Below are 15,282 nucleotides of genomic sequence, written 5' to 3'. Positions count from 1 at the left end.
AAAATCAATTAACAAACGGAGACGTAACAGATGGAAGACTTGAGAGTGAGACCAAAAGAATAATAGAGACTGTAATATTGATTTAACTTCATGAAAGAAGTTCTAACTCATAGGCGCCTAAAAATAGAGCAGAAGTGGCACGTATTTTTTTTACATTTAGTTTACATACACTATTATTAACAATTATGTTAGATTGACGTGTGTTTTTTTTTTTTTTTGCTCCTCCTACTTTCCAACAAAGTTAGGCTCTCTTGTTCTAACTAACAGAAAGATTACCAATTAGACTAGATTGAGAATTATTCATTGTTTTATGACAACATTATTATATGGGGTTGGAACATGGACCACCAGTAAGATGATGTGTATGAGATTGGAAATTATTGAAGTATGGATTATCAGAAGAATGTTAAGAATGTTAAGGAACATCATAGCCAGTAGACAGTTAAAATACATCGGACAGGCTGCAAAGCATCTCAACCTGCAAAATACTATTCTTATTGGAAAGATTGAGGTGGAAAGTGAAAAAAAAAAGGCAGAGAATGAAATGGATAAACAATATGTAAAAGTCATACAGATACAAACAAATATATAAAACAAACCGCACAGAAGATTTAAGACAAAGTTTAAGAAAAAAACAACAACACTATATACGATAGTACTCAAATCTAGCAAACGTTAATTTGACACAACGTTTTGGGCTTAAACCCTCCTTCATGTGATTGCTTATTTATTATACACCATTAATTACTATATAGATTTTCGACATTTTTTTTTTGTCGGCACGTCTTATCTCTGAGCGTTTTTGGACTACATTGAATAAATATATATATATAATTTTACATGAGGTCTAAAATGCGAATACTTAGATCTACCCAAAAACTTAATATATGCATGTTAATTACGTAGAATTATTATAAGCGAATAACTACAGAGATATGTTAAATTGTTTATTAAAAGAAAAATCAGTCCATATTTAATAACATTTCCTTAGAGGGCTCTGAAACTTAGATACACATCATCAAGGTATGGTAATAAGGTTACGTATTAGTTATTTTAAGCAGGGTTGTAACTTGTAAGATAAAACACGTTGGTTGTTTTCTCGGCTTGTCAAATCTGATTTTTCAGTATTTAGTCGTAAAGTTATACTGTAGGGCTAGACAAAGCATAGTTTTAAGATGTTTTCATGGTTAAATAGAAACGAAGATAGCAAAAAACAGCCAGAAATTTTCGAAAATGTTGTTGAAGGTTTGAAGAAAGTGTATAAAGCGAAGGTCCTCCCACTGGAAGATGCCTATTGTTTTCATGATTTTCATTCACCACCTCTTGATGATGCTGACTTTGATGCTAAGCCAATGATTTTACTAGTTGGTCAGTATTCCACTGGAAAAACTACTTTCATTAGATATTTGTTAGAAAAGGATTTTCCAGGTATTCGAATTGGTCCAGAGCCTACTACTGATCGGTTTATTGCAGTTATGTACGGAGAACAAGATGGTATTGTTCCTGGAAATGCATTAGTAGTGGATCCAAAGAAACAATTTAGACCACTTTCAAAATTTGGAAATTCCTTTTTAAATCGATTTCAGTGTTCCATGGTAAAGTCAGATGTCTTGAAAAGTATTACGATTATCGACACTCCAGGTATATTGTCTGGAGAGAAGCAACGTGTTGACAGAGGCTATGACTTTACTGGTGTTTTAGAATGGTTTGCAGAAAGGGTAGACAGAATCATTCTACTCTTTGATGCTCATAAACTAGATATTTCTGACGAATTTAGACGAAGCATCGAGGCTTTAAGGGGTCATGATGATAAAATTAGAATTGTTTTAAACAAAGCTGACATGGTAGACCATCAGCAACTCATGAGAGTTTATGGTGCTCTGATGTGGTCGTTGGGAAAGGTTCTTCAGACTCCAGAAGTGGCAAGGGTTTACCTTGGATCATTTTGGGATCAACCTTTAAAATATGATATCAACAGAAAATTATTTGAGGTAGAGGAACAAGATCTTTTCCAAGATATCCAAAGTTTACCGAGAAATGCTGCCCTTAGAAAGTTAAATGACTTAATCAAGCGTGCTAGACTTGCAAAGGTATGTTTAGGTCCTCTTCTTTTGTAAATATAATGTAATAAAAATATTTTTCTGTTTATACAAGACAATAATTGTCACTTGCACAGAGATTTTTCAATATAACTTCAAATTTAATATTCAAAAATAAGACAAATGTAATTTTGTCTGAGACTGTAGTGAGAGCAAGCCTAGGCTTCCAAAGCATGTGGGACCAGTATATTCTAATGGTTAGCATGCACATACTGTTAATTCAAAGGTTCATGGTTTTGGTACAGTTCCTGCAAAGATGCACTCTGCAGTTTGAAGCTGTGAATGTACTATAAGAGTGACAGTCAAATCCCACTATTTGATCAGAAAAGAGTAGCCCAAGAATTGATGATGGATGCTGTTGACTAGCTGCCTTCATTCTAGTCATTCAAAATCCATATTTTAATATGAAAAGTGAATGTGCTTTGTGAACAGTAAATTTAACTAAGTGAAAAACCAAGTTATTGTCACAGTAGCTGAGAAGCTGATAAGAATGTATAAAATTCTTGGAATTGTGTAAAGATGGGGGGGGGTAACAATGACACATTGTTAGTAGTGTGCAATAAAAAAATGTTCATTATATACTGACAATAAAAAAAAACATTTGGTCCATCTGTGCTGTCCCTGATCTTCACCCCCTTTTCATCCCAAAAGCAAAATAGATATGAAACCTACCCTTTATTTTTCAGGAAATCATTGATTTCCCTCTTAATCTCTCATAAAATGCCAACCTTAACTACTGCAGATGGAAACTTATTTCATAAGCTAATTAATTAACCTTTTGGAAAAAGAAAATTGTTTTAAATGTAGGTTGTAGCATAGCTTGTGTTTTCCAAATCTTAAACTTGTGTTCTCTCATCTTGTTGTTTTCATAATTTAGCATAAATAAATTAGTGATATTGATCCTATAAGTCTTTCAGATAATCTTGCAGACTACAATAAGATCACATATTACCTGTCTTTTGTCAACAGAGAATAAGTTAAGAGATCTGAAACCATCCCTGTAGGTTAACCCTTCATTCTTTGGAATAATCCTAGTAGCCCTCTGAATTCCAATAAATCATTATGTCATTTTCCTTTATTAGTATTAGTTGCCTCCAACGACTCAGTGGTAAGCCAGAAGGCTTATAACACTGAAAAATTGGGATTTGATACCCATAGTGGGACAATCCATTATGTTGCTATTTCCTTAATCACACACAAAATTTTAGTGTTAGGTTTATCTGTAAGCTGTGACATAGTTTAATTTTAGTAAATATACAATTATTGGTGGGTAGATTGGAAATTGAAAGTAAAGACTAGCCAACTTCAGCATGGTTAAAGTTAGTTCAGGGGTAAGTGGGATGGAACTTGTAGAGCATGATAGATGCCAATAGTTAGTTATGTTTTTGTGGGCTTGATTGGGACTTAGAATAGTATTAATAATAAAGGTATACAAAACATTATCACCTCATCAGTTATAATTGTTAATATTATTCATGATGTTAGAAAAACACGTAGGTTCAAGAATCAATTGAACACAAAAATATGATACCCTATAAACCAAGTGCTTTCAAAAGGTTCACCTTTTGTAAAGCATTTGGGTTATAGGGTATCATATTTTTGTGTTATACTGATATTAGTTAATAATAAATACTACCTTCCAGTCAGAGCAAGTTACCTACTTGGAGCAAAACTAAGAATCAACCTTTTATTATATTTATACTTATAAAGATTAGAATGCATTAGTCTACAATTTCAGTACCTTTGTTATTAATAATATTTTAGCCATAAATCCAAGTTAGCTCATCTTGACACACCACTGCACGTAAAATTGAACCAACTCTGCAAATTTCAGGGATCACTCTGATCATATACACTTGGAAAATGCACGTTATACAGTTCTCAACAATTTTCAAGCTGGATCTTCAATTTTATATTAAGACGTTAAAAATTTTAACACGTGTCAGCAATTTCAGTCATTTTCTTGTAGGAAAGGCTACAGAAATGTACAAGCCATCCTGAACCTCTGTGCCCATTTTTACTTGCATCATTCCTTTTCTGTAGGGTAACGTGGGCCTATTTGGCTGCTTTGGGCTATCCAATTTCTTACCATCACAGTACTCAAAACTACATAGAATCCTTTTTTCTTGTATCCAACCTTAATTTCTAAAACACACTTTCAATCTTTTTGTAAACTTCTCCATTGTCACAATTATACCACTCCAGAAGACACTATTCCATAAGATGACCACCCACCACCCTATAATAAAAGTAACACTACCTTAACTGGAGTCATGTTTCAGTTTTCAATATTTTGAACTTCTATCCTCTAGATTTACTGCTAAAGTGTGTTTTACTCTTTTTAATGAAAATGCTGCGTTGGGTTTATAGATTCCTAGTCTTTAGCAATATCAAAAAACCTCGATCATCTCCCTCCCAAGCCCTTTTCCTCTCCAGCAAATACACATGAAGAGATTTCAATCTAAACTTATGTGATAACCCATGTAAACCTGAAATCATTTAAACAGCTCCTCTCTGAGCTTTCTTCACCAACTCAACTACTTTTCTTAAATACCTTGACCAAAACTGAATACACTGTTCCAAATGAGGTCCTACTGATGGCCTTCTTATTCTTATACTCAGTATTTCCAATTGTACACTATAAAATATTGTTTGCCTTATTACTAACTGTTATATATTGTCTAGGAGGCTTTAAAGACTATAATAGCTATGCTTAGATTATTTTCCTCATCAATTTTACCTAATACTTCCCCAGAAAAGCTATAAGAGTAATTAATATTGTGATAATCAATAACCTAACTTTTATTAAGATTAAATGCAAATTGTAGCTATTAGCCCAACTCACTAAATAGCCCCAATTTTTTTGCAAAACCTCAACATCTTTAGTACAATTTGAAATTATTTTTAATTGTCTGAAAATTGATCCCATTGACTGATTAGTTCTTTAGCAATGCCATTAAGCAAAATGTTAAATATCAAAGGGCCTGCCAGAGGACACTGAGATACACTATTATTTTGTTCCATTTATAACTACCTTTTACCACCCATTAATTTGTAACCCATTTAACTAGCTTATCTCTTGCCCCAGCAGATGTAATCTTCCTAAGATGTCATGTGGCACCCTGTGAAAAGCTTTATGAAAGACCAAATTCAATGCATTACTTGCAATGTTCCTTTTCCACATTCATGCTGACTATTTGTGATAATATTTTAGTGTAGGTTTCTGTCTCTAATCTAAGGATGTCAGTGGTTACATGAACAGTACATTGGGTTAAAAGGTGCTTCATTGTTTAGTGATTAAAAAAATTATGTTGGTCATAGAAATGTCCAGTGCAGAAGACTTGCTGATTTCCTGAAAAACATTTGAAACAAAACTCAATATTTCTTGTGTTCATCTTATCAAGCTTTAAAATATTGAGAAAGCTGTTTCAAAAAGAAAGTCCCATAATACACACATTCCATTCAGAATCCATTAATCTTGTTAGGAAACTAGTAAAGTCTTATACCAGAAGTAGTTTATTCTTCCTAGGTACCTCTGCTCAAAAAGATCAGATTAATAAGATGTGACATCTGAAAACCATTGCTGTTGAACTACGGAATGTACATATCACTTGATTTTAAAGTTTTGTGACTTAAAGAAATAATATGAGAATTTGAAGTCTGCTTATTTTCCTTTGTTGTCTATGTGAAAGAATTTTCATTGGAAGTTTTGTCCTTTAATAACTGCAATGTCCTCACTTATTTTTGAGGACACAGACAATTAGTAAAGTTAAGGCAAAGGCATTAGTTTCTCAAATGAGATGCATTTTCTCTAGTGAAGAAAAGTGATGCTTTGGGAGTTGAATGGATTCAATATTCTCTGACTAGTAATATAAATGAAGAGTGGTTTGTAAAAATAAATGAAGCAAGTTGCCATTTGGAAATGAGTCTATCATTATTGAAACCTCTATTTTACCTATTTTAACTATCATGAAACACAAAGTGTTAAATGGAAGTATATGTACTGTTTTCATATTTGTAATTTGTTGAAAAGGATAATAGGAAAACAGGTAGTTTACCATTTTCATTTTTGTAAGATGTTGAAAAAATAAGAAAATAACCAATTTTCCCATTTTCATTACAAAATTTCCAAAAAAGTTTAAGAAGTAATGGTATACACAATCCGTCAATGAGAAACGTTGTAATTACCCTTACGCATCATACTTTCAACCAAGTACATACTTCCTGGTTGCCTTCTTCACTCCCTTCCTGGGTACCTGGACACAGCTCTAAAAACTACTGGTAGTATGGTAAATTTCTAGATATATATGTATGTGGTTGTGTGTTTTTTGCATTTTCTTCCATTTCATGCATGGAAGTCCACTGTGAAAGTTTTTCTGATATAATAATATTATTTGCTAGTGCCTACTTTATGTATAGCTACATGCGTCTAAGTGACTTCAACCACTTGAAAATAGTGGCAAATGAATGGCTGCTTTTGTGACCTCTAACCCATCAAAAGTGGCATTTCTTACACCTTGCATAGCATTCAATTTCACAACATGGCAGCTACATATTGATCATTTTTGTGAATTTTTGTTAACATCTTGGCCTTAGGACTTACTTGCATATTGTGCAATTTTTTATCTCACCTTACTTGCTTCAGTTAGTATTCTATTTGCAACATTCATGTGTTGTATGGTAGACTAAATTTTGAGCTCAGCATTTAGGTATGAAGAATTTGTAATTTTGTCTACATATGCTACAAAATGGAGTGTCTCAACATTTTGTTGTTATTGTATTAGATGTGAGGCAGTGATCCCTTTGCTTGAAAGCAATGCAGAATCCATGAACACATAAAGAGACAGCATGGGATTGGCTTAACAAAGATGAAAAACTCAAGATAAGATTGATTCCTGAACTTAGAGGCATGATGAGACCCTTTTGTAGACAGCATAGAAGATCCATTGTGACCTTAAAAACAAATTTGGAGCTATTTTATCAGCTCAAACTGCCCATTATAGATTCAGTGTGGCTGGTTTGTGGTCACAAAAACTTGTATTAGGATCCTGTGGATCCAGCTTCACAAGCAATACTGTTAAGATTGGGTTCAATACCACTTGTCTTGGACATTCCTGCTTTTCAGGGTTGAGCACAAGTTATGTCTTGACTCCACAAATCATCATGCCAAAGAAATGTGATCTTTGAAGCACTTTCAGTACTCATTGTGACTATACACAACTGTTATTTTGGTGGGTCTAGCATGTTTTAGATCAGCAGCATCTTTAGTTACAAGAATAATCATGTGTTTCAGGATGGCTCTTTAACAGTTGTGAAGTAAAGGTGTGAGATCCTTGATTGTTTACCTAGAGTTATACACTCGCTCCATTGTTAATGACTTTGTCCTTGTGAATAACAATGATTGTCCTACATTGCTTTTAGCTCATGAAGAAATTCCTTCAGAAAATGACTAATGACCATATGAAGTGGCCTGCTCATTCTCTAAATATGAACCAAATTGAGCATATTTGGTTTTCCCTTTAGCAAATTTTTTGGCCTTCTCTCTAGCCCATGATTCTCCATGAGAGGAATGAAATCACCAGTCACGAACTCATCAGAATTATGTTGAGAATATGTTAGGCAGTGGTGAATGCGTACTTGATAAGACTTGTTTCATTATTTGTTTTTTCTTACCAATTAAAAAAAAAGGTCTATTTTTGATATCCTCTTTACTGTTCAATTGAGTTAAAATACACTGGGAAAACTGAGTACAGTTTGTGTTTGAAAACATGTAATAGAAATAAAGTGCACAACTATCAGTGGTCACTGGTCCTTTGAAAAGTGATCCTTAACAAATTTTGAGTAGTCTATATATGTTTTCTCAGTCTTGTTGTGTTAGTGTACTTGAAACAAAAAGTTGTAAACAAAAAAACTAAAAAAGGTAAGTAGGACTATCATCTTACATTCATTCTGCTGGAAAATAACATTTTTGGTGACAGTAATCTCACTGTGCTCTGTATTTTAGAACAAATTTTTTGATCCAGATTATTAATGTATGTATTGTTGTAATGTGATTTAGAGCTTCAAACAAGCTTCAGAACGGGTACTTGAAGTTTTAAAATTTCTCAGTAAAATATCGATCCAATCAAGCAATACCTGTATATATGGGTAATTTAGCCTAGCGGGCTGATTATAGTAATTAAATTGCTGCTAATCTTATAAGATATTATAGCAAACGATGTCTCGCATGTTCTGCTCTAAACACTGCTCTAAATAATGTAGTTTATCTTGTACTGAATATAATATGGAATATGTGGGTCAAACTTCAAATCTATTACATGTATGTATAAACTTGCATAATCTCAAATTAAAAACAATTTAATGAATTCCATAGAATTAAAGCATTTTAGAATTCATCCTTTTACTTTTGTTAAGATAAATATATTAGAAGCAGTTAATGAAGAAACTAATAGTCTTCAATGAGAGAACTTCTACATCTTGAAATTAAGAACATTATATCCTTATGGATTAAACCAAGATTTTAATAATTCTACTGCTTTGAATTTGAATAATGATTACTGTATTGATAATACTTTCTTTATAGATAGCTTTTCTCATAAAAGTAAGAAAAGAAGAGGTAAAATAAAAATAAAATGGGATGATTTTTTTCAATTTTGTAGTAATGTAGACAATATTTTTTATTCTAGTATTAATGTACATAAATTATTTTTCTAAAAGATTATCAACTTAATCTTCCTAAAATGCTAAAAATCTTAGTCTTACATTAACAGTTTGATGTGTTTTTTTAAACCTGAAGCTATACTAACAGAAACTACAAACCAAATATATAAATAAGTATAAAATGTAAAGTAGCTTTTTCCCTTTTATGAAACAGAACATAATGTAATGTTTTATTTGATTTTTGTTTCTGATGGTTTCTCTGCAGGTACATGCTTACATCATCAGTATCCTTCGCAGAGACATGCCATCTGTTTTTGGGAAGGACAGCAAGAAAAAAGAACTTATTAAGAACCTGGGCAATGTGTATGCAGAGATTCAAAGAGACCAACAGATTCCTCCAGGTGACTTCCCAAATCTGAAGGAAATGCAGGAAAAATTAATTGACCATGATTTCACAAAGTTTCACCATATGAAACTAAAGCTTATAGAAACAGTTGACAGGATGTTAGCTGAAGATATTTCTCGGCTTATGAGTATGATTCCTCATGAGCAGATTGAAAGCACCAACAATGGTAATGTTATTGGAGGAGCTTTTGAAGGAGTGGCAGAGCAGAGCCCCTTTGGCTATGGCCGTGGTGAAGGGGCTGATGCTGGTTCTCTGCAACAAGATTGGGTTGTTTCTAAAGAGAGGTTCAAGTATGATGAAATTTTTGAAAGTTTGAACCCTGTAGATGGAAAAATATCTGGAGCCAGTGCTAAGGCACATATGGTAAATTCTAAGCTTCCCAACTCTGTGCTGGGGAAGATCTGGAAGCTTTCTGATCTGGATAAGGATGGGATGTTGGATTCAGATGAGTTTGCTTTAGCATTGCACTTAATTAACGTTAAACTTGAGGGTCATGACATTCCAACAGAGCTCCCAAAACATCTTATTCCTCCAGGAAAGCGCAGTTTTGTAGCTTGAACTTTGAAATTTATAAAGTCCACAGTTGTTTTTATCTGTGCTATGATAAACTTATTTATTACCTGAATGATAACTACATGAAACCTCATTTATTTGTAGTATGTACAGATTGTTGCTTACAAGGAAAAGGCTCACAAGCTTTGTTCATTGTTTACCATTCCAAATACCAAAGTTTTACAATATATATAATCTTTTAAGTACTTGTATTGGGGACCCATAAAGTATATATGCATACATAAATATTTTTTAAATGCTTTTATATTTACTTGCACATCTTATATTATTTTATATTAAACAAGAATATATGAAGGTGTATTTGTTTTGTCTGAATCATGTGTTAGAATGTATAGCAAAGTATTGTAATAGTTATCTTATTTTTAATATAAATAGATGTGTGATACTATAAATTGTTTTAAGGCTTTTTTGACTAAAATCAAAGAGTTTTCTTTTATTGTCTCATGTTTTAAGATATAGACTCAAGTAATTTTGTATATATTTATCTGGTGAAGTACTCATTTAATGAAAAATATAAAATCTCAATAAATAATTTTATTCAATTAATTTTGTAGTGATTGACTCGCATCCAATAAGTTAAAATAATTCCAACTTTTATGGGTCACTTAAATATCTTACAATATAAATAGAATAAAAATATGTAAAGAAAGAACTAAGTATATAATGTTGGTAAAATGCCTACAACTGGATTTCTACACTTTCATCTGAGTTTGTTCAATACATTTAACAGAAAATAAATACAATATGCATTGTCATAAAACTGCATTGATCTTGGCAAATATAAGACTTCAAAATTGTCAAATTCAGCAGTGTTACAAATGTTTCATAAGTGTACTCAGTCAAAGTCATTAGAGGTGCCATCTTTAATTTCTGCTTCTTCGTGTAGATCTGCAGGAATGAATGCTTGTCTCTTGAAGTAATTTTCCTTATGACATGAACGTTTGAGAAACCATGTGACATGATGTACGGCAACAACAGCTCATAATTATTGCAGCCCTATATTGACAGTACCATTCTGAAATAGGTGGATTAGAATTGGCAGAATATTTTTTTGGTAGATACGTGCCTTTACTGGATTTTTGTACGTAATAGTCATTACAATATGGTCTTACCTCCTGTCACACAAAGCTACCTCGATCTTCTTTCTGCACTCTAAGCATCGCTGAAAAAATGTTCATGCTCTGTGCACCAGTCTATACATCCCACCAATTTTGCACCACTGTTGAAAATGAACACAGAATGTCACTACTCTCCACCAACAGTATTGTGCCACCTATATTGGCACAGCTAGCTCTCTGCTATTTCCGCTCAATTCTCACTTTCTGGATGGCACAGCATTGATTAGATGTGTGTTTTCTCGCATGTGGCTCTTGTTTATAATTGTGCTTCCTTGGTTTTTCAATATTTTATTAAACAATTTTATTTTACTGTGTTTGCATTCAATTGTTTCAACATTTTTAAAAAATTTGTTTCTTGTTACCAAATTATAAGGGATCTTAGTATGAATTTGTAATTCAATGTATTGATTACAGATATTCCCGTTACATTCAAAAACGTTACTGGGACGAATTCCCAGGAATCAGGTTTGACTTCATCTGCAGAGGAGGTGCAGGCCTTAATTTGCAGAGAGCTAGATTAATATGTTCGGCCAGCAATTTTTTCTTTTTTTCAACTTGACAATGTTTCTGAGGAAGAATACAATCAAGGAGAAGACCAAGTGGACTCTATTTTTCCAACACCTAATTATTTTTGTCTGTCACACTCTACACCTCTTTAGGAGTTTTCCCCTTCCATTTTTGTTTTTACAGTTAGTTAATCAGGTCGTCGGTAGATGCATATTCTGGTTTTGCTGTATATCTGAGGCATGGGTGATTTTGCTTGTTCTCTTTTTCCCACTCCAGTTGCTGGGCCACCATGTTATTCAGTATGGTGGAGGTTTGTTCTTCTCTTCCTTTCTTCATATTGCTTCCTGTTCTCTCAGTGGTTCCGTAGTAAGTTTTTGACTTGTACACTTCACACATGGTGGCTATGCCCGTGGTAGGTGTGGCTCAGATGCTCTTATGTGTTCCCTTCTGTGGACCCTACTATATCAGTGTAAATTATACTTGGATCCATTGGACCACCCTTTTACCCTTTATTCCCTGATCAGAGCCAACCTGGCTTGATGGTTAGACATAGACCAGACCATGGTGGGGTTCCACTTCCCCTTCCTTGTCTGGATTCATATCTGTTCACAGACTCATCTTTAGAGGGTTAGGGTGTTTATCTCGACTCCTGGGGGACTTCCAGTCTCTGGTTGATCAAGGAGTCCTCTCTCCATATTACCATTCTTTAGCTTATGGTGGTTTGTTGAGCTTTGTCCCACTTCCTTCCTTCGTGCAGAGGAGAGTGGTTATGGTACACTCCAAAAACTCCACAGTAGTCGCTGATATCACCAAGCAAGGGTATACCAATTCTAGGTCTCTGTGCTTTCAGATCCTGGATCTCCTTTTCTGGCCATCACATTGTGGTTTTATCTCGTCATGTTCCTGGTGCCCTGAATCTGCATGTGAATCAATTATCTCATCCTAACAAGGTTCTCCTCATGAAATGATCCCTCAATCCACAGGTCTTTCACGTGGTATTAGCTTAAGCTTAAGCAATTAGTGTAAATGATGGTGCTTGATTTGGCTCCACCAATTGCATGAGGTGATGACAAAAACTGTTGATCTGAATTTCATGTAAAGGAAGCTATTAACACTGTTTTGGAGAGGAAAACTACCACCATATATTTTAAAGAATCTGATTAGTTCTGTAAAGTAAAGGTCTGTTCCAAATAATAGGGTTGCAATCCTTAGGCTAATGTTGGTTACTATTGAGTTTCACTTTCTTATTTGGTGTGGTTTATTGGTGTGTATTGACAAAAAGTCGTATCAAAAATACCTTAGATTTAAAAAAAGGTGTGGTCAAAAAAGCATTCGGTGTGCAATTTAAAGGAATGAAATTTTATAGCAAATACAGTAAAACAAAATATGCGGCCTAGTTAACTAATGAATGAATATTTGATGTAAAATTCTTATCAATGATAAAAGTGTAGCTATCAGTTTGGCCACAAATTTTGATTTCATTCCTACAAGTTGCATGCTCAGTCCTTTTTTGGCCACACCTTTTTCACACCTAAGGTGTTTTTGATTAGATCTATGCATACGATCCTAATCGACTCCTTTGCAAAGTTCTATCCCTAATCTAAACCACTCCATGTCAAGTCCTACTGGTGGCTCCGAATTGGCTGGTGCAACTATGATTTCCACTGCTTTGACCTTTATTTGTACAACCTCCTCTATCCTTACCTGTGTCTTGGTCACTACTCCATCAACCTTGATTGGATATTGTTCATCAAGATTGGCACCACACTCTGTCTTTACACATGGCTTTTGACAGGTCCATTTCTCCAGCCCAGAGACTGACTCCATGTGTTGCATCTTTCCTTTTCCATTCCATCAGATCTTTATCCATGTCCATTTATCAAAGGTGGTGGTCCACTTTCTGTCTTTGGTCTCTTGAACGTGGTTTCCATCCTTTCCACCCTTCCATTCCTCATTTTTCGAAATTCTTCATCTGGTTGTTTGATAAAGGCTTGTACACTTCGACCATGTTTAGCTGTTTGGTGACTTTGTGGAACACCTTCTGTTTCCTCTAGTTTCATGGGGTTTTGTTTTTCCATGTCATTTCCCTCCTTTTGTGGTCCTTTCGAGTCATACATCCTCTATGTTTCTTTGATTTACCTGATTGTTTATTAAAATAGGCAATTATGGACACTCGTTGCACTTTTTTCTGGTGTGACATTCCTCCAAACTCCCCACCACATTTATTTTTCCCTGTTTTTCTTCCAGTGAAGCAAGGGAGTCCTTAACACTTCCCATTTCATAGTCACTTGGGTGATGGACCATGGAGGCTTCATTCTGAGTGTGTTGTAGAATTTTGATTTACCATACCTTCTCATAATTTCCACTTAGTGAGAAAAGGGCAAAGCTGGTTTCCCTCCTTCCATTTCCCCTGGATGCTGTTTTTTAGGTGGATGACTGTTGGTTGGAACAGGATCAGCCTACATGGGATCCTCCTTATAATACTGGGTTGAGAATGACACCACCCTGTTCCTACATTTCAGTTTGGGTGACTTTGTGTGTTTCATATTACCAGCAATGGGGTGCACGTACACTGTTCCTACAGTTAGGCGAATATTCCATGTCCTCCTCGTAATTCTGGATGCAGGATATCTCTTCCCTGCATTTAGATTGGGTGAGTTGTGATTTCTGCTTGTAATACCAGTCACAGATATTGGCCTGTCCTTATGGTTGAGTTGAGGCAATGCCACAACCACATAATGAGGGTTCAGTTTGTTGTACTTCTTGCTCCTATGGTGGTTTCGGGAGTTTGTCCAGTTTCAGCTGACTGCTAACTTCCTCTTCATAATTCCAGTTGCTTGACGTATTACACACTGTTTAGTTATGGTTGGGGTTGATGAGTATATGTAACACGACCCACATGCCCTAGCCACTGTTTGTTATACTATATCTGTTTTTATCCTTTTCATCCTTAATCTCCTTATGCCAATGGCGAGTTATGGAACTTCGTCTGTCCTTTTGAGGTTGGGTATCTACATAGTTCATTATTTTTTATTTTATTATGGATTGTACCTCTCTCTGAACAAATTGCACTTGTGCACATAATTTGTTTCTGCCCGTATCAGATTTATTTCTTGCTTTAAAATAGACCATGCCTATTGCAGATGTAGTGCAGTATTCTATATGTGTGCTTTGGTTTCATCTTGGAGCACACCCATTCATTGTGGGCGGTCTCTTTCTGCTTGGTTTCAACGTTAAGCACCTACACTGGATTCTCCACCTTTGCAGTCTAGGATTCTTGCTTTGTGTAATGGTAGGTAAGACCATATCAGAAGTAGGTACTTACCTGTCCACTGCTGGTGTTCTTCTTTTAGAACCTGCCAATTCTCGAAAGTGAGAATTGAGCAGGAATAGCAAAGGGAGCTAACTGCACCAATATAGGTGGCGCAGTGTTATTGGAGGAGAGTAGTCACATGCTATGTACATGTTCAATAGTGACGCGAAATTAGTGGGGTATGTACACAGCGTGGTCACAAGTAAATAGACACCACCTTTTCAGAAAAAATGAAATTTTTCAGTCATTCACATGAATTGATATATTTATAATTTAATTAATATCTAGTAGATCTTCCTTTCGCTTCGTGGAGTTCGTTGATCCTTTGGGGCATCGTGAGAATCATCTCGTCAATTTTAGACTTTGGGATTTTCGCCCACTCTTGTTTCAAAACTTGGAGTAGATCACTCTTCGATGCTGTTTTTTTTTTTGTTGTTTCTTGACTTGCCGGTCGAGTATGGCCCAGAGGTTTACGATGGGGTTCATGTCAGGAGATTGGCTCGGCCAGGGCAACTTCTGAATACCATTTTCTTCCTGCCACTTTTGGGTATTTCTAGCAGTGTGACACGGTGCTCCATCTTCCTGGAACAACGTTGTGTTCTTGTT

General features: G+C 34.9%; 1 protein-coding gene across 1 annotated transcript; it reads left to right on the top strand.

The window, feature by feature from the left end:
- Positions 1-1,018: 1,018 nt before the first annotated feature.
- LOC106458828 (EH domain-containing protein 3-like) lies at positions 1,019-10,197 on the top strand. Its single transcript, XM_013918378.2, has 2 exons — positions 1,019-2,090; positions 9,025-10,197. Exons 1-2 carry the CDS (start codon positions 1,176-1,178, stop codon positions 9,721-9,723), a joined length of 1,614 nt encoding a protein of 537 aa, XP_013773832.1. The 5' UTR covers positions 1,019-1,175; the 3' UTR covers positions 9,724-10,197.
- The last annotated feature ends 5,085 nt before the right edge of the window (positions 10,198-15,282 follow it).

The sequence above is a fragment of the Limulus polyphemus genome, unplaced genomic scaffold (assembly GCF_000517525.1).
Source record: "Limulus polyphemus unplaced genomic scaffold, Limulus_polyphemus-2.1.2 Scaffold520, whole genome shotgun sequence".
NCBI lineage: Eukaryota > Metazoa > Arthropoda > Merostomata > Xiphosura > Limulidae > Limulus > Limulus polyphemus.
This window is presented reverse-complemented; position numbering and strand designations above follow the sequence as displayed.

What these genes read in the sequence shown, in the direction of transcription:
- LOC106458828 (XM_013918378.2), top strand. Translation starts at nt 1,176, where the DNA reads ATGTTTTCATGGTTAAATAGAAACGAAGATAGCAAAAAACAGCCAGAA. An exon ending in AGCGTGCTAGACTTGCAAAG is followed by an intron (nt 2,091 to 9,024) that starts GTATGTTTAGGT and finishes GTTTCTCTGCAG; the next exon opens with GTACATGCTTACATCATCAG.